Source organism: Elaeis guineensis, chromosome 5, assembly GCF_000442705.2.
Source record: "Elaeis guineensis isolate ETL-2024a chromosome 5, EG11, whole genome shotgun sequence".
Lineage (NCBI taxonomy): Eukaryota > Viridiplantae > Streptophyta > Magnoliopsida > Arecales > Arecaceae > Elaeis > Elaeis guineensis.
This window is the reverse complement of record NC_025997.2, coordinates 111,449,232-111,469,518: the sequence shown is the minus strand read 5'-3', so window position 1 is coordinate 111,469,518 and position 20,287 is coordinate 111,449,232. Positions and strand designations below refer to the sequence as shown.

Below are 20,287 nucleotides of genomic sequence, written 5' to 3'. Positions count from 1 at the left end.
AAGAGTTCACAAGTAAAATAGAATTAATTTAAATTTCGGTCAAAGGTCTCGATATGTTTAGGACTTCATTTTCCTATTGAATTAAGCATGATGTAAGAAGCATAATTGGGCTGCGAAGGGTGGAGACTTGATATTTTACTTGCATTGAAGATTAAATATTTTAGGTCTTCTCCCTTCTGAGCAACCATGACTTAGGAGTCTCTGATGTTCCCCTCCCTCTGTGCAAAAACCTATTCCCTAGTTTCTCTTCGTTCTTTGATATCACTTTACATCTATTTGACATTACTCCAATCATCTCAGTCAGCTTTCTTCATTGTAATTCTTCCTTTCTCTTTTCTTCACAAATCAAGAATTTATCTTTAAATTAAATATTACCCATTGCTGCATCTAAGGGCAAACTGGCAAAGGGCTTGCATGGATTATTGTGCACTGGAATCTGTTTGTTCACTGCCCTCGTCATATTTTAGATATTCCATCATTACCAAAAGAAGTGTATGTACATCACAAAATAGAGGACTTCCACTTGATCTTCCTCCTTTTCTTACTGTGACTTTCCTATGTTTCTTGTTTCATCATCCTCCATTAAAGGAGTCGTAAATTCCCACTTTTGTACAGGAGATCTTCAATGCCAACAGAGGAAGTAGATTGACAGAGAGACAATGTATTCTTTCTGAATTTAGTTTTTTGGTTGATCTGGCAAATCTTTTAATCTAAGCATGTATGGTTAAATTGGTCAAGGGTAAGAAATTGTTGAAAAACAAATTGTAGAAAACTTCAAAACATGTCTAAAGAGTTAGGTTATTATCTTAACTTCGCAATAAAGTTCTGTGAAAAACTTGATGATGCTGGAGCTCAAAATATTCAGGAAGAAAAAGATGTTGAAGCCTGAAGGGTTTGAGGAACATTTGATATGAGTGTTGGTATACAATAAAATCTATAGAATTTTAGAAAACAATATGGAGTATTAATTAAAATTAATTTATGTATAAAAACATACGGAAAATACTGCATTCATGATGAAGTTTGGGTCAGACCTCTGATAAAGGTTTCAGTTAGTCATTAATAAATTTTCTAGAAACTTCGGAAGTTTGTGACTAGAGTTGAATCTTGGTTGTTCCTGATACAAAGTTACAGTTAGGTTTTGATGCATTTTTGCTATCACTGATTGATAATCATATATAGATAAGATGTTCAGATAGGAAACATTTTTCTTTTCTTTGCCAGCATGAACAGTATGTCTTTGACCTAACTATTTTACTCTAGACTTTAAAGATCAAGAAACTAACATATCATAAAATTCACGGATGAAGCCTGGTAACAGATACACTTCCAAGCATGTACCATCTGTATTCAAACTTCGAGTTGCTGCTAAACTTTCTACTACATTTAATGCGATATAATATGAAGTTGACATGAGCAAGCACTGTTTCTTGAGTAACATGACTATTGATTAAAACATAAAGTAAATTTAGATTCTAGTAGCATATATCATTTGTATTTTCTTTTTTTCTTTCTTTCTTCACTTGCGTATGTTGTTGATCTAACTCTATATTCTAATTCTGTATTGAAGGACTCATTGGAGATAGATCAGCTTATTAGTTACTTAATAAATAAGGAAAACTCAGAGGGTGTTGTGCTGCTTGGGCACAGTACTGGTTGCCAGGTTGTATATGTAAAATACAAACATTTACTTGAAGCTTAGCTTGTCTTACTATCCAGGCATGTGTCAAGTATGTTAAATTGAACCATGAACACTTACACAGGATATCGTGCATTATATGCGTACAAATTTTGCATGCTCTAGAGCAGTTCGTGGAGTCATTTTACAGGTATTTTCTTATTTATGATGTGTTTTCTACATTTATAGCTTTATGTGCATTGAAAATGTTTTTAAGTTAGAAAATTTTTAAGGTTCAGGGAGGTTACATAAGCTTAATCTCCCCCCCATGCCAAATTCTGTCCCCAAACTTAAAAATGCAGAACCACACAGAGGAAATGATTTGTGTGAGAATACTAAAAATTAACCAAACAAGAATTGACTTAGGCTGATAATTCTCCCGACTGATTCCCCTAGGAGGTTGTCCCAGTTTGGAGCACAAAAGAGCATGGAATACAACATGAAGAAAGCCGAAAGAGCCTTATAGCTCCATAGTGATGCTTTTCTTGGCTTTTGGACATGCTCAAATATTCTTCTTTATCCTAGAATTCCTTTAAAATGATTTGGCAATTCTTCAATTCAGATCATCCAACAAAAAGCTATAGGGTGTCACCTGAGTGCTCGAATTACATTTCTCAACAAACTGATGTGGTGGCAGGCAGCTGATATTGTTAAAAAGTCTGTGTAGGTTTCTGTTGCAGCCTTCCTTGTCAACAAAAGAACTGTTAGGGCCTGATTCCAGGAGAAGGATGCTGGATATTTTATCTTCAAGAAGTTCTCCATAAGTCCATATATTAAATTTCCCGCCTCTTAAGTCAAAATCTCCTTATACAAGCTTCATCAATAACTGCTCATAGGAAAAGCACCCTCTGAACCTTGTCATTGAAGCCTCAGGATCAGATTCTCTTCCATGTGGATGATCAAGAATCAGATTAAGAAGACCTGTTATCACATGTCCGGTCAACACAAGCTGTCCCTTAATCAAAGTAGAAGCCTTCAACCAGGACTGACTGTCTCATCCTCTCATTAGCCAGTCATTCTGCCACCTTTATCTGAAGTGAAACTGTTTGGTGCCCTGAAAGAGAACCAACAAAGGCAACTAAGCACATTGTGTGCAGAGAAAAAAAATTAGTATCTCCTCTTCTTTTGTTGAACCGTACCCCAGTCTCAAACCGATGTTTCTTGATTTGATGGGTAAAAATGCCTGTAGATCTTCTTACATTGTGCATCATTTAAGAGCTATTATGGAAAGTCAACTGTAAATATTGTACTCCTATTTAGTTAGTATGGTTATAGGGATTTATTCCCTAATTAGTTCCAAATTAGGTTGCAGGAATACTTGTATATATATGTGTATTCTTCTATTGAATACAAGAAAAATTCCCAATCTAGATGGTATCAGAGTAGGTTGCCTGACTGCCGATCGGCCAGTCTCCTGAATTCGGTCATCGGATTCCCGGCGAGTGGACTTCACACGCCACTCCTATGTTCAGCGCTGCCCCACGCGCTGGTGAGTGAGGGTGCGTCCGACGTCGGCTTGTTCTCCGGCTTCTTCCCCGACGTTGCCTTGCACCGATTAGTGAAGCTCTGTGAGTTGTCTTGGGTATTGGTGTGTTCTTGTGGGTACTTCGAAATTGGATATTGCTGCAACCCTCTTTTCATCAGATTCTGTCAGACATTATGGCTGAGACTAAATCTACTGTGGATGAGAACAAGGCAGTAATTGCTGATGCGATTCCGATGATGACTAAGATCACGGAACATAAGCTTAATGGCTCCAATTATCTGGAGTGGAGCAAAACGGTTCGTATTTACATGCACAGTATTGATAAAGATGATCACCTCACGAATGATCCACCTAGCGATGATACAAGACAAAACTGGCTAAGGGAGGATGCTCGATTGTTTTTACCACTTTGGAATTCTATTCACAGTGAGGTAATTAGTCTAATTAATCACCGTGAGTTTGTTAAGCAATTGATGGACTATTTAGATTTTTTGTACTTTGGCAAAGGGAATATTTCCTGTATTTATGATGTGTGCAAGGCTTTCTATCATGCAGAGAAACAAGATAAGACTCTTACGTCTTATTTTGGATTTTAAAAGAGTATATGAGGAACTTAATGTTTTATTGCCCTTTAGTCTTGATGTGAAAGTTCAGCAGGCCCAATGAGAGCAAATGACTGTGATGAGTTTTCTGGCTGGTCTTCCTTTAGAATTTGAAACTGTCAAATCTCAGATCTTTTCTAGTTCTGAGATTTTTTCTTTGTATGATACTTTTATCCGAGTGCTCTGTACAGAAAATTCTCAATTTTCTCAACCTGTTAGTGGTGCTCTTGTCAGTCGCAATGTACTGGACAACAAAATAATAGAGGAAATAGTGGAGGGGCGTATGGTAATAGGAGTAATCAGCGAAGTGGAGAGGTTGGCCCCAATCGTGATTCAGGAGGAACTATTTGTTACTACTATCATGAGCCTGGGCATACAAAACGCTCATGTTGGAAACTTCAGAACAAATCTCAACGATCTCAGATGGCAAATGTGGCAGTTGAGGAGTCTCCAGTAGCCTCATCCTTTGAGAAAACTGTTCAAGTGTCTGCAGAAGAGTTTGCATAGTTCTTCCAATATAAAGCATTTTTAAAATCTACCAATTCTTTTGTCACTACTATCACCGAGTCAGGTAAATCCACTACATGCCTTGTGTCTTCCTCTTCAAAATGGGTCATTAATTCTGGCGCTACAGACCATATGACAGGTAATTCTAGCCTTTTATCTGCCTTCCAATCTCATACAATTTCTTCTAATGTTACGTTGATGGGTCTACTTCTTGTGTCATAGGTTTTGGAATTGCACACCCAACATCATCAATCTCTTTGTCATCTGTTTTGTGCTTAACGAAGTTCACTTTCAATTTACTGTCTGTTAGTAAACTAACTTGTGCCCTAAATTGTTGTCTCATTTTTCCCTAATCGTTGTGTATTTCAGGATCTTATGACGAAGTAGATTATCATTAGAGGTCGTGAGTCGGTTGGTCTTTATATCCTTGACAAATAGGTGTCGCAGTCTCTTGCTTGCTTTAGTACCTTAACTCCTTTTGAAGTCCATTGTTGGTTGGGACATCCTTCCTTGTCTATTTTAAAGAAGTTATGTCCACAGTTTCAGTCTTTATCTGTTTTAGAATGTGAGTCGTGTCAATTTGCCAAACATCATCGTTTACCTTCAGTGTCTCGAGTCAGTAAACGAGCATTGTCCCCTTTTGAGTAAGTTCATTATGATGTTTGGGGTCCATGTCCTATTGTTTTCAAGTCTGGATTCAAGTATTTTGTTACCTTTGTTGATGATTACTTTCATACTAGGTTATATTTAATGAAGAATCGTTCAGAATTATTTTTTATTTTTTATTTTTTTATGCTGAAATTAAAACACAATTTAATGTTTTTGTGCGTATATTGCAAAGTGATAATGCCAAAGAATATTTTTCAGAAAATTTTTAAAATTATGTCACAGAATGGTATTCTTTATTAGTTCTCATATGCTGATGCTCCATCCCAAAATGGAGTTGCTGAAAGGAAGAACCGGCATCTCCTTGAGGTAGCTAGAGCACTTCTTTTTTAAATGAAGGTTCCTAAACAATTTTGGGTTGATGCAGTTTCTATGGTCTATTTTTTGATCAATCGTATGCCTTCTTCTATCCTTAATGGTGACATTCCTTGTGCTGTTTTATTTCCATCTAAATCTTTGTTTCTCATTGAACCTCGTATATTTGGTAGTACTTGCTTTGTGAGAGATGTTCGTCCCCAGGTAACTAAATTGGATCCAAAGTCTCTGAAGTGTGTCTTCCTTGGGTATTCTCGAGTTCAGAAAGGGTATAGATGTTTCTCTCCAATCCTTAATCATTACTTTGTATCTGCAAATGTTACATTCTTTGAGTTTACTCCATTTTTTTCTCCCTCTTTCATTTATGAAAGTCAGGGAGAGGAAGATGATCTCTTGGTCTACACTGTCAAACACATGCCCAGTACTCAAAATCCTCAGATCCCTCGTGATCCATCTATTCCAGTAACTGTTCGACCTCCTATTGTTCATCTTTATTCTCGCAGGTTAGCGACTCCTGACTCATGCCCTCCACTAGCTTCTTCATCGAAGGATCCAGTCACCACCAATGATCGCGATTCTGACTTAGACCTTCCCATTGCTCTTCGCAAAGGTAAACATCAATGTACTTATCCTATCTTCTCTTTTGTCTCTTATGATCATTTATCTTCTTTTCGTTTTTTTATTACTTCCCTGGAATCTATTTCCATACCTAAAACTGTTGTTAAGGCATTGTCACATCCTGGCTGGCGTGCTGCTATTGGAAGAGGAAATGGTAGCTTCAGATGCTAATGGTACTTGGGAACTGGTGCCTTTGCCCCCAGAGAAGAAAGCCATTGGTTGTAAATGGGCGTTTGCAGTGAAGGTCCATCCAGATGGTTCTGTGGCTCGTTTAAAGGCTCGTCTCGTAGCCAAAGGGTATGCTCAGATTTATGGGGTTGATTACTCTGACACCTTCTCTCCTGTGGTCAAATTTGCTTCTGTTCGCTTGTTCATCTCTTTGGCACCCACCTACGATTGGCCTTTATACCAACTGGATATCAAGAATGCCTTTTTTTTATGGTGATCTACAAAAGGAGGTTTATATGGAGAAACCATCTGGTTTTGTTGCTCAAGGGGAGTTGGGTAAAGTTTGTAGGCTTCGGATATCTCTTTATGGCTTGAAACATACTCCTCGGGTTTGGTTTGGGAGATTTAATCAGGTGGTACAGGAGTTTGGTATGTGAAAGAGTAAGTCTGATTATTCGGTGTTTTATAGGCATTCTGAGGTTGGCCTAATCTGGCTAGTGGTTTATGTGGATGATAATATCATCGCAGGTAGTGACTCTACAGGCATCTCATCTCTCAAATCCTTCCTCCAAACTCAGTTTCAAACAAAAGACTTGGGTGTGTTAAAATATTTTTTGGGCATTGAAGTTACAAGATGTAAGAAATGTATCTTTTTATCTCAGAGGAAGTATGTCCTTGACTTATTGGCAGAAATAGAAAAATTAGGTGCTAAGCCTTGCAGTGCATCGATGACTCCTAATCTCCAACTTAGAGCAGGGGATGGTGAGTTATTTGAAAATCCTTAGATGTATAGGAGATTGGTTGGCAAGTTGAACTATCTTACAGTGACTCGTCTTGATATTGCATACTCTGTAAGTGTAGTAAGTTTATGTCATCTCCTACTATTGTCCATTGAGAAGCTTTGGGACATTTTATGTTACTTGAAGGGAGCCTCTGGACGTGGTCTCTTGTAGAGTAATTATGGACATTCGAATATTGAATGCTTTTCAGATGCTGACTGGGCGGGTTTAAAGGTTGACAGGAGATCAACTACAGGATATTGTGTTTTTGTTGGAGGAAACTTGGTATCATGGAGGAGTAAGAAGCAGAGTGTGGTCTCTCATTCTAGTGCTGAATCAGAATATCGAGCTATGGCACAATCCGTGTGTGAAGTAATGTGGATACATCAGTTAGATGAGGTTGGTCTTAAAACTTCACTACCTGCCAAGTTGTGGTGTGATAATCAAGCTGCTCTTCATATTGCTTCTAATCTTGTGTTTTATGAACAAACTAAACATATTGAGATTGACTGTCACTTTGTTCGTGAAAAGATTCAAAAGAAGATTATCTCAACAGGACACATTAAGACTGAAGAACAGTTAGGAGATATCTTTTCAAAAGCTCTAAATGGAGCTCGGGTTGACTACATTTGTAACAACTTTGGCATGATTAACATTTATGCTCCAACTTGAGGCGGAGTGTTATGGAAAGTCAACTATAAATATTGTATTCCTATTTAGTTAGCATAGTTATAGGGATTTATTCCCTAATTAGTTCCTAATTAGGTTGCAGGAATACTTGTGTATATATGTGTATTTTTCCATTCATTGAATACAAGAAAAATTCCCAATCTACAAGAGCCATTAATTGGATGTAAAGCCTCTTATGATCTGCAATTCTCTAGTCAGTTGCACATCTTTCTCTTTAAATTCAAAATACTTGATTTCAGAAGCCATTTCAGCCAATGTCTGCTCATGTGTTTTTGGTTAAATTGAGAAATTATGAACAAAATTAACCCGGGCTATTTTAAATCAGAAACCTGAAAGTAAGAAATTCATAAAACATAGGAGAAAGACAACATTCTTTTCATCATCTAAAGCATGTCTATATTAATGATTATACTCTTCAAACTTCTGAGGTGACCTTGATTCATTCAAGTTCCGGTTAGTGTCATATATTCAGACACTAGTATCATATATCTATTGCTGCTACAATGATATGTTACCAAACATCGTGCTTGTGAAGGTCCACTAGTGACAGATAATTTATGAGTATTTTACTTTTACAGCTGAGGACAAATCCGTTATACACCTTTCAATGACAAAATATACTTTCTAAACAATATTGAATTCAAGGTTGATGGACTTCCCTTTTGCTTCTAAATGGTTTCTATCCTCCATACCAGGCATATGACTTCTATGATTAAACACATTAACCATTACTAGCTTCCACCCTTTTTCCCCTTTTCTTTTATTTGTAAGTTCATGAGTTGTTCGAATTGCATAGATTCTATGAGGAATGTATGCTTGACAAAACAGGACTTATAATGATCTTTTATTATCTCATATGCTTACTTTGACATGAGTGACTGATCAGGCCCCAGTTAGTGACCGGGAATACAGAGCAACTCTTCCTGAAACTGCTGCAATGATAGACTTGGCAGCAAACATGATAACTGAAGGTAGGGGAATGGAATTAATGCCCAGGGACGCAAACCCAGATGCTCCAATCACTGCCTACAGGTGAACAACACAGCAGTTCCATTGTTTAATGTATGCTTGTACTCTACATGATTGTGCTAACGTTTTTCTCTTTAAATCATATAAGCTCATTTATGCATGAATAATCAAATTCTGTCGACCCTTTAGTTTCAAGAGGATTTCCATCTTTAAGTTGTAGGCTTGTAGCCTTTCATGTAGATTTGCATATTAAAATAGCTTGCTCTAAAATCTTCTTTATTTTCCACTATTGTTTATGGTATTCTATTAAAGGTCCATGGTCGTCAGCTGATTATCCTCTACTTGTGTTTTGGTGCTTGAGATAACCAAATCATGTAATGTAATATCTACCAGCTCTTATGATTCCATCTGAGCATCGCTAATGTTTAATGCCTTTATCTTGTTATTCCTATGGCTGTGGATTTTATACATTCATTCTGAGGTTTGTAGAACATGCTAGCTGGCTAACAGCTGATCTATATGTGTCTGTGTGGGAATGCATCTGTTGTGCTTTTTTAAAATATTGCCGAGTTATTTCAAAAATAAAGAATTGTTAAACCTTTATATGAAGTTGATGGTTCGAACCACAAAAAATATATAGTGAAATTTAATTTTAGTAAAAATTTCTAATTCAAATATCAAACTAAAATTAGTAACTGTTGTCACAACAATCTTCTGTCTCGATGCATGCTTAAGTTATCTTAATGCTTGCTTGTTTTTATTTTATTTAGCATTTTAATTGAAGGGCTTAGCATGTCAACTTGAGTGGTGCACTCAGAGGAAGCGTCAAAAAACTTTATATTTCCTTTTTTTGCCACATAAATGTTAGGTTGCTGGACATAACCTTTCTTTTACCAGTCACCTGAGAAATCATTCACATCACCAATTGCTGAAATAAGAACATAAACCATACAACCATTTCGACATTCTCATGCTCCTGTTACATCCAACTTGTTTTGTGGGACCATCTTTATCGTGTAACATTCTAAGCCATACAACAAACCCTCGTTTGAAAGATTTCTTTTCTTTTTTTTTTTTTTTTGGTTACTTTAGGTCGCCAAAGTATGCGTCAATCATGTTTACCATAGAAGCTTCTCTGTGCTTCATCCAACCAGCTTTAAATCTATTGCTTATGTCTTCATATGTCTCTCCATTGTTATGTATAATAATAGATCCTAAGATAAGAAACTGATCACTCAGTGGTATCTATTGCCCTAAATTCTTGCTGGGGGCCTGCGGCCTTATGCTCGTTCCTATTTTCACTAAAATTGAGTTCCACATACTTATACTTTTTATGCTGATTTTTATCCTTTATTCTTTAAAGCCTTCTTTTGTTTTACTGAGATCAAACCCTATAATTGCATTTCATGTATTCGTTGATCAATTGTGTTTTCACTAGCACTGGCTTCCACTGAATTGTATCCTGTTCTGCTGTATTAAGCCCTTATCAAAAATTAAAAGCGATTTTATTGGTTTTCATTCCTTTCGCCAAAACTAGCTGAATCCCAAAAAATTGACTTGGTTTCAGATTGTCCATTGCTGGGACTGATCCTTTTTGGCTGAATCTTGAAACCTTGGTACAATATAGTCTAGCACTTTTATCCTTGCTTGTTCTCTTAAAGGTTTGAAATCCTGGTAGCAGTGCCTCTACCTTGCTGGTAGGGTATGATATGCTACCAACATGTAGTATGCCTCTTGGTGTTGGCATAACAAATAAGAGGTGATGTAGCATGCGTCAGTACAGGTCAGTACCAAGGGGCATACGGGTATAGGTACCTTAGCAGTATGGTACTTAAGTCACTGGTTGATAATACTCTATTCTGATGCAATCAATGTACTTCCCACATTTGTTAATTACCTTGTGCATGCAGTGCATTTGCCAAATAAAATTTGGCACCACGGAAAGGCCTGGTAGCGCGGCTGTGAATCCTATAATTACCTTGTGTTAAATGCCTGAAAGTAATAATGACACCTATGACCATGGGAGCTAGCGATTCACCAAAATTTCACCATAATCAAATTGAGCAGGCCATCCAAGCCTTCTTCTTTCTTACATGAAGTGCAACAACTGAGATATAGCTCTTTATTCAAATGTGTCAAATGAGAAAAGGTGAAGCTTATTCATCTGTTGCATCATTGTGAGAAATAAATAAAGAAAAGATACAATCCCATGATTGTGGGAAACAAATAAAGAAAAAAATTTAAATGATACAAAATCAAGGATGGTGGAGTTGATGGAGAAATTGATATACTTTCCTATGGAGGAATTATCATACTTTCCAAATATCCAATATGAGAATTGTCATGCTTTCTAAATATAACTTTTCAAATATAATAATATTTCAACACTCCTTAAGTTGGAGCATATATGTTATATGCACCAACTTGTTACATATGTTGCTGATTCGAGGACCTCTGAGAGATTTAATGAATATATCTGCTAGTTGGTCATTTGAGTTAACAAAATTAGTGGCAATAATTCCTGAAACAATCTTTTCTCTAATAAAGTGACAGTCGACTTCTATATGTTTGGTTCCATTATGAAAAACTGAATTGGAGACAATGTGGAGGGCTGTTTGATTATCACATATCAGCTGCATCTGTTTGACTTCACCAAACTTTAATTCCTGGAGTAGTTGCTTTAGCCATATGAGTTTACATGTGGCCCATGCCATAGCTCGATATTCTGCTTTTGCATTTGATCTAGCCACAACATCTTGTTTCTTACTTTTTCAAGATACTAGATTACCTCCAATAAAAGCACAGTATCCTGATGTTGACTGCCTATCAGAGGAAGATCTTGCCTAATCCGCATCTGTATAATCAATCACCCGGATATACCCTTTATCTTCATATAAGAGTCCTTGGCTTGGTGCTTCTTTAATATAACTGAGAATGCGAATCACGGCATCCCAGTGACTGTTACATGGAGTTTGTAGGAACTGACTATAAACACTTACAGCAGAAGAGATATCTGGTCGAGTGATAGTAAGATAATTCAATTTTCCAACAAGCCTTAGATACCGTCGAGGGTCTGATAGTGGCTCTCTTTATCCAAGTAGAAGTTTGACATTTGGATCCATGGGTGTATCAATAGGTGGGCAATCTATCAGGTCAGTTTCTTCTAGTATGTCAAGTGCGTACTTTCTCTATGAGATTACAACACCATCAGTAGACTGAGCCACAATATCGAAAAAATATTTCAGACGACCCAAATCCTTAGTCTGAAAATGATGAAAGAGGTGTTCAAGATTTCAGGAACCGGTACTGAGGCCCGTATTGGTTCTTGTGTGGTACCGCATACCGTAACGGGTGTCGGTATGTTGTGGCGTATTAGTTTCGTATCGGTACGCCACAATTTTTTTAGTTTTCAATTGAATTTGATTTTAAATAATTTTTTTAATAAATTTTAAATTAATTTATATCCAAATTAATGTTTATTTATGTTATATAACAACTCTACCATCCAAAAAAAAATAAAAGATTAAAATAATGCATTAAATATATCTAAAGTACAAATTATCAAGAATAATATCGTAACCTTAGGTGCTGATCTAATATCTCGTCGAGTGTCTGTCGCTCGTAAATATCTGGATCATCCGCATATTTTGGAGGAACATCAGTCCATCCCTCTAAGTAGGACTGTAATCCTGATATTCATCCTACAAGGTATCCTTTTTGGATTGTAAGACATCTCAGATCTCTTGTTCAAATTCTGACTCTGAAAGATATCCTTGAGATGATGGTATGGCTGTGGAGGGGTCCATCCAAATATATCAGTAGCAAAATTTGATCCATAAGGTGCTCCAGACTATATAGGATAGTAACCATTGGAAGTCGATGTCTCGGATACACCATATTCATATGGATCATAAGCTGTCTGTGGGTGATAGGATCCATAATATGAGGATGATCCAGATATATTCATGAATTCTACTCCATGTGCAAGGTCATCTGCAGCTATATCATGCGTTGGATGATCTCTGGAAGGTCGTTTATGAAATCATCACTTCACGGAGTCTATCAGCTCATGCACTGTAGTCCCTATTTGTATGGCATGTGTAAATTGGGACTCACTGATAAATGGAATACTATCCTGCGGCTGCATCTCATTAATAGTGGTCTCGTATCCTCCAATCCCTCCCTGATCAATAGATCCATGACTGCTATCATCAGTCATTGCCCTTGGTCTTCGAATCTGAGTCAGCTGACTCCTGCACTCTCGAGGGTGCTGCAACTGACTTTCTTTTTTTGCCTTTTCGAGCTTCCTTGGTGTCCCTTTGTGACTGACTTTACTATATTTGAGAGGATGGATGTCTTCTTCTTGCTTGAGATGATCGGTCTCGTCTCATCATTTCTCGCTCAAACATCTAGTTGGATGTCTTGGACATGGAGTCATATAATGAATGACTCTCCTGTGATCCCTCAGGCTGTAGCTGATCAGCTGGAACTCTGTGGAATATTTATATCTGCCTACTGCTTTGGATCCACCCTGATCTCTTTAGCTATCACACTTGCTGGTCATGGAGGAGATCCTAGCTCATTAAGTTTCGGCTCTTATTGTTGGCCTGCAAGCCATCCAATCATCGGATCCTTATTATTAACGGCATAATCATTTATCGTCAGATCCATATACTTCAGCTATACTTCATCCTGCACACATTTTAGCCTCAATCTCAAATTATAGTGCACATAAATAAGATTGTTGAGGTGCTTCTGTGTCAGATGGTTTTTCTGTTTGCTGTGGATAAGAACGAAAGTCGATCAATTGCGTTCACATCCACTAAATGAGACTGTTTGGAAAAGAATGCGGATGGCCATACTTTTCAAATTTTGTGCGGACTGTTCAAAATAAATCTACCATTCAGCTGTCAAAATATTAATCAAAATTATATATCAGATTTTATGATATTAGTAGGCATGTAATGTCAAGAAAGTTCTCACTGTTGATATGTAATTTATCTAGATTCATCTTCTTTTTGCTTACAACAGTCGATAAGACTTCAAAGCTGTCTATCTCTTCTCTAAACTATTTCGTCTATGAAAATATTTATTTTATTAACAAATATATTATTAAGTTAAATGCTTGTATCTTAATTAATCTAACGTACCTCTTGCAGACAGATGCGATTTCGAGATCGGACATCACTTTATATATCACATTTTGGAGAGTAGTGAGAAGCTTGTTATCCATATCTATCCCGAATACGTTGTATTGGAACTTCAGATTCAAATAGTAAACTGAAAATAAATTTCACAAATGATTAAGTAAACTTATGCTAGTACAAAAAAAGAAAAATTTTCAGATGATTCTTGAATTTATGCTTATCGGCTAGATGCAAATCCCTATCCATCTGATAGTTTCAGCGGCGCTCAATGATGTTGATGTATTTCTGGACATGTTTGGGATCTATCTTACTGATTTGTTTCTTTATCCTCTTCATCATGTGATACAGAAAGCCCATCTGGGGGTATCTCTCATTGTCCATGGTGTGAAGCACCACATATAATGGCTTGATAACCTTCACTATCTTATTAGCTCGTTGTCAGAATGACTGATTGGTCATCAAGTTCTCCATATGACTTCCCTTAGTGTCGGTTCTCACATATCTATTCTTCTGCCATTCGACACTGACAAATATCTAATGCAAGGCTGTTTTTTTTTGCAAAAAGCTATCAAGTGCTATGTAGTTTGTCGCAAATCGTGTGACATCCGGTCTTAAGATCTTTCCTTCAGTATATTTTTGTATCAATGACAGTACCCATATATGATTGTAGATAAATTTAGTAATAGACTGGGCTGTATCCACTGCCTACTGCACTCTGCGAAGCTTTCCAATATCCATCAATATGAGGTCAATGTAATGTGCAGTACTTGGTGTCTAGTAAATATGCGATCGCTTCTCCATCAGCAATTCACCAGCGGCCTTATATTGCGGCTCATTATCTATGATGATTTGCACGACATTCTGCTCTCCAACTGAATCAATTATGTTCTCCATTAGTCCAAAGATGTATGCGGCATCGTGCACCCTATCTGAAGCATCAATTGATTTGTAGAAAAATATTTTTCTATCACAATATGTTAAACAATTTATGATACTCCGTCTAGTAGGAGCTGTCCAACCATCACACATCACTGTCAGTTTGTATATGGGCCATTTACTTTTGTAAGAAGAAATTTATCTTTCTAAATCTTTTTTATTACTGTCAAGAAGCTGACCATAGATATCCCTAGATGCTGGAAGATCTACACCGGTGCCAGTAGCCTATATGGCTGAAATGGCAGATCGATAGTAAGTATTGCCTGCCACATTCGTTGGAATATGGCTAAAATGAAATCATGATCCAATAACTCGCTACATATCTTTCTTTTTATCCTTCTTCAGTATAGTATCAATCCTTTACTGTTTTGAATCCTTACTAGAAAAAGCATGTGGATCCAAATCATGAATGGTGGCTCCTGCTGGAATATCTCTATCAGACCTACTGTCAAAAGCCCTTAGTATCGATGAAATACTATGTCTGCCTCTACCAACTGGCCTCTGACAAAGGTGGTTCTCTTGAATTCAGACTCCCCTCCAGCAGTCGTAGAGCCGGATCTCGATTCATAGAATGACGATCTAAATCGTTCTCTATATCTGCTTATCTCCTCCAGTCTGTACTGGTCATCCAGACTTGTCTGAATTGTAGTCTTAATCTGTGTCTCGTCATCTGGAGCAAAGGCCTCCTCTAACGCTCTGGAATGATAGGAAGGTGGCTCTCCAGTTCGATGGTCCACCTCTGCCCTCTTCTGTTTTGCCCTCTTCTTCGTTGCTTTAGAATCAGCGAAGTACTTCTTCATAAGCTGTCGAACTTTCTGTGGACATTTTCGATACATGATCACATCCAGATAACCATCAGCAAAATACATCTTCAACCTAGTCATCCTTCTCTTGAACTCTGTGCTGCACCATTTGCATCTTCAATGGTGCCGAGCTGAGAGCATTTCATTATGCTTCCAGCCAACGTTATGCCGACTCCTTACTCATTTCTGTAAGTTTAAGTATTAAACAAAATACGACAGTTTAATAATTATACCGAAAGTAGCTTGAATCATCCTAAATTTTTTGATTTTTTTTGAATTTAATTTTTTAATATTTTTTTAAAAAAATATATATATTTAAAAAAATAATTAATAAAAATTAATGATTTTAGCGTCATCATGTAGATCGTCTAATGATCTACAACATATAATGAAATCATACCAAAATCATAAATTTTGACATAATTTTTTCTTAGTTTTTTACTTCCTAGCGGTTATTGGCTAAAAAAAGATGAAAAATAAAATATTTAGTGACAGAATGAAGGATTACCTTATTTTCGATCGAAATTTGTCGCCCCGTCGAAGTTGTAAAATTTTTTCTGAATTTTTTTTTTTTTTTTTTGGCTTCGTTCACACCTGTCGTCGAAGCCTGAGAGCAGAACGTCAAAGACTTCTCTGAGTTCTCTCGGGCTTCTCGACTCTCAGAGGCTATCAAATTATTGGTAGCCTAGCCCCACCACAAAGGCACAAACAACCCCCCTGGCCCCCCCATCCCCCACTTCCCCCTTATGTGCCCATGTCGGTACGGCTCGATTTGCTCGTGAATCGAGTCGAACTGATCAATACCACTCGATTTCGAGTGCAAATCGTACCGAACCGCTCGGTTCGGTGCGGTTCACTTGGTTTTTCAAATCGAACTGGTTTTCTATGGGTTCGGTTCGGTACGGGCTGTACCGACCGGTTGGGCTGGTACAGAGTACCATAGAGATGTTGCTTTAGTTGACAGATTCCATCCTGATCACTATCTGTGATAACTATATCATCCACATAAACAATCAAGTATATGCACTGATCCTTTAAAGAATGGCGATAGAAAACAGAATGATCTGTCTTACTGCGAACCATACCAAACTGTTGAATGACTGTACTAAACCTTCCAAACCAAGCCCGCGGAGGCTATTTCAAGCCATAAAGAGAACGACAAAGGTGACAAACCAAGCCAGATTCCCCCTGAGCAACAAAGCCAGGCGGTTGCTCCATGTACACCTCTTCGGCAAGCTCCCCATGGAGAAAAGCATTTTTAATATCTAGTTGAAAAAGGAACTAATGTCTCATGGCAGTCATGGAGAGAAGAAGACGAACGGAGGCAATCTTAGCCACTGGTGAGAAAGTGTCACCGAAATCTAAGCCAAATATCTAGGTATAGCCCTTGGCAACTAGCCGTGTCTTAAGTCGATCAACCTTTCTGTCAGGACCAATCTTCACTGTGTAAACCTAACGACAACCAAAAGTCGATTTACTAGGTGGTAAGGAGACCAGCTCCCAAGTGCCACTAGAATGCAAAGCTGCCATTTCATTAATTATTGCCTGCCACCACCCTGGATTAGCCAATGCCTCATTGATAGTTTTAGGGATAGAAACGGAAGACAGAGGATATAAAGGCAAGATAGGATGAAGACAGATGATGAGTACTTAAAAAGCTATAAATAGGATGAGGGTTACGAGTGGAGCGAATATCTTTTCGAATAGCAATAGGAAGACTATCTATCGGAGGTAGGTCCATGGTAGGCATAAGCGTTGGAGCAGAGGGTGAGTCAGTATGAGCATCAATCGGGCCTGCATGAGGGTCAGAACGTGGACGACGATGATAAATTTGAAGTGGGCGAGTCGGAGTGTCCTCAGGAGGGCTAATGTAAGGAATGGGAAGAACGTCAGTTATGATGGGATGCTTAGGAGATGCAAAAAAGGATGTGTTCTCATGGAAAGTGACATCTATGGAGGTGATGTAATGATTTGTGTCTGGAGAGTAACATCGGTATCCTTTTTGAAGATGAGTAGCCTAAAAAGATACACTTGAGAGATTTGGCAGAAAGTTTATCCTATCCAGAGGTTAAATTACGAATAAAACAAGTACAGCTAAACACACGAAGGGGAAGAAGATAAAGAGAATGGGTAGGAAACATAATGGAATATGGCATCTGATTCTGTAAAATTGATGAAGGCATTCTGTTAATCACGTAACAGGCAGTAAGCACAGCATCCCTTAAAAAATGGAGAGGAATATTATTATGTAAAAGTAATGTGCAGACAGTCTCAATGAGATGATGGTTTTTATGCTCAGCAATTCCATTTTACTGAGTACGACTACATGAAGATTCATGAAGGATGCACTGTGAAGATATGAAGCTATTGAAAGGGATAGAAAAATATTCTTGTGCATTATCACTACGTAAAGTGCGAATTGAAACATCAAATTGAGTACGAACTTCAGCACAAAAAGATTTAAATATTGAGAATAACTCAGAACGATTTTTCATTAAAAATAACTAAGTGTAATGAGAGTGATCATTAATAAATGTCACAAAGTACTGAAAACTCAAAGTAGAACTGACACGACTAGGACCCCATACGTCAGTGTGAACAAAATTAAATAGGGATGCAGCTTGACTATTGACACGCTTTGGAAACGAAGCACGTGCTTGTTTTTCAAACTGACGTGACTTACATTCTAGTGATGGTAAAGAGGAGAGATAGGGAACCATCTTTTGAAGCTTCGAAAGACTAGGATGCCCCAAACGACTATGGATAAGAGATGGTGGTGCATTAAAAGTGCAGACTACTAGTGATGTAGGTAATGTGAGGTGGTAAAACTCTTGTGACTCACGTCCGACGCCAATCGTTTGTCCTATACCCCGGTCTTGCACAAGGATAGAGTTATTACTAAATGTAACTGAACAATTAAGGGAATGTGTTAATTTGCTGACAGATATAAGATTAAAGGGACAATCCGGAACATAAATTACAGAATCCAAAGGTAAAGAGGGAAGAGGTCTAGCTTGACCACCATCCTTAGCTAAGATTTTAGAGCCATTAGCCAAGGTAACCACAGGAAGAGAAGAACTAGTAATGCTGGAGAAAAGTATTTATGATCAGAGGCACCAGAATCGAGAATCCATGATCCAAGTTAGGAGGAATGAGTGAGACAAGCAACTGAATTACCAATGTGAGCAGTAGAGGCAACAGTAGACTGCTTGACGGCCTGATACTGAGGATACGCATCATACTCAGCTGCAGGAATGGAAATAGTTTGAGACGGTGTGTCCTTTGAAAGTGACACAATGGGGGTAGAATCGGCCTGGGCAACATTCGCAGTACGAGGTGGCCGCCATTTAGCTTAAAACAGTGATCTTAAGTATGGCCAATCTTATAACAATAAGTGCACTGTGGTCGCTGACAGTTATCTCCACGGCCATTGCTTCCACTATGATTGTTTCTATTGGAAGATTGTGAGACAAGAACAGAAGAGTCAGTGGGAGAAGCACCAGAGTCAGAAATAGATGGAGAGAAAACGCACAGCAGACGTGCAAAGACATCTTTCATAGAGGGTACTATGGGGCTAGCCAGAATTTGATCACGGACAGAGACAAGATCGAGAGGTAGTCTAGCCAAGATGAGAACCATAAAGAGCTTATCACGTTGTTGCTCTTGTGCTTCAGTATCAGCAGTGATAGGCAACAGTTCAGCAAACTCCTTTATAGTTTCAATCTAGCCTATATAGGTAGGTATATTCTGATCAAGTGGTTAAGTTTCTGGAGATGTAACATGTCAGAAATAACAGTATAAAAGCATTGAATATCACTAGTATATAAGCCTTTAGCCTTTTTCTATAGATCATAGCAAGTCTGATAAGGACGGAATATAGGAAAAAGTTGCGGTCGATAGTGGACCACAAGAGACTACACAGTTGAGCATCAATCTTTTGCCAAGTGGGTTGGTCAGTAGTAGGAACATCTGCAACTTTCTTAATTAAGTGGTCTTCGTATCCTTGACCTTTAAACCATAATTGAACAGCAGTAGCCCAAGACAGATCATTGGGACCAGAGAGTTGTTCTGTGGTGACCAAGGGTGAACCAGAAAAGGCAGAAGTGAAAATACTCGATTTTGTCGAAGAAGACGGGTTCGAAGATGTTGACATATTGACTTGAATTGAAGAAAAGCCTACGAATATCTCAAGGAATAGTAGCAACAATAAAAAAAGGCTCTAAATTGAAGAGAGGCGCGTAAAAGAATTGAAAAGTTATTGTTCATGCGGAAATTGAATCACGAAGAAGGATCTACACACGGAAAAGGATAAGGTAATGCTCAGGAGAGGCTGGATTTTAGTGGAGAGAGACAGCGGGGTAGTGCACCGCTGGAGAGGTTAGGACGGCTAGGATTTTCTCTCCTAGGCTCTGATACCATGTCCAATGAAAAAAGGTGAAGCTTATTCATCTATTGCATCGTTTATAAATATATATAATACACCAAGATCCACCCGACATCTCATGATTGTGGGAAATAAATAAAGAAAAGATACAATCCTATGATTGTGGGAAATAAATAAAAAAAAGATACAATCCCATGATTGTGGAAAACAAATAAAGAAAAAATTCAAATGATACAAAATTAAGGATGGTGGAATCGATGGAGAAATTGATATACTTTCTTATAGAGGAATTGTCATGCTTTCCAAATATCCAATGGAGGAATTGTCATACTTTCCAAATATAACTTTTCAAATATAATAATATTCCAACAAAATGGTTAACTGTCTTCATGAAGAGGGCTTTTTAGCTAGTCTGCTAGGCAGCGGCTATCAAATATTGGTAAAGCTATAATTTTCTCTTGGTTGAATTGTCATTTTGTTAGCACATTTCTTGGTAGCATACATTTATCTTTTAGTTCATCTTTTTTGCTGACATTTTC

The 20,287-nt window shown here is 37.8% G+C and overlaps 1 protein-coding gene across 1 annotated transcript in view; it reads left to right on the top strand.

Moving 5' to 3' along the window:
- LOC105034007 (UPF0613 protein PB24D3.06c) overlaps window positions 1-20,287 on the top strand; it is a 56,295-nt gene that overhangs the window by 28,878 nt on the left and 7,130 nt on the right. Inside the window, exons 4-6 of the mRNA XM_010909030.3 lie at window positions 1,571-1,663; window positions 1,764-1,829; window positions 8,396-8,541. Of these exons, the coding sequence (XP_010907332.2) occupies window positions 1,571-1,663; window positions 1,764-1,829; window positions 8,396-8,541 (305 nt within the window). The remainder of the gene's footprint in view (window positions 1-1,570; window positions 1,664-1,763; window positions 1,830-8,395; window positions 8,542-20,287) is intronic.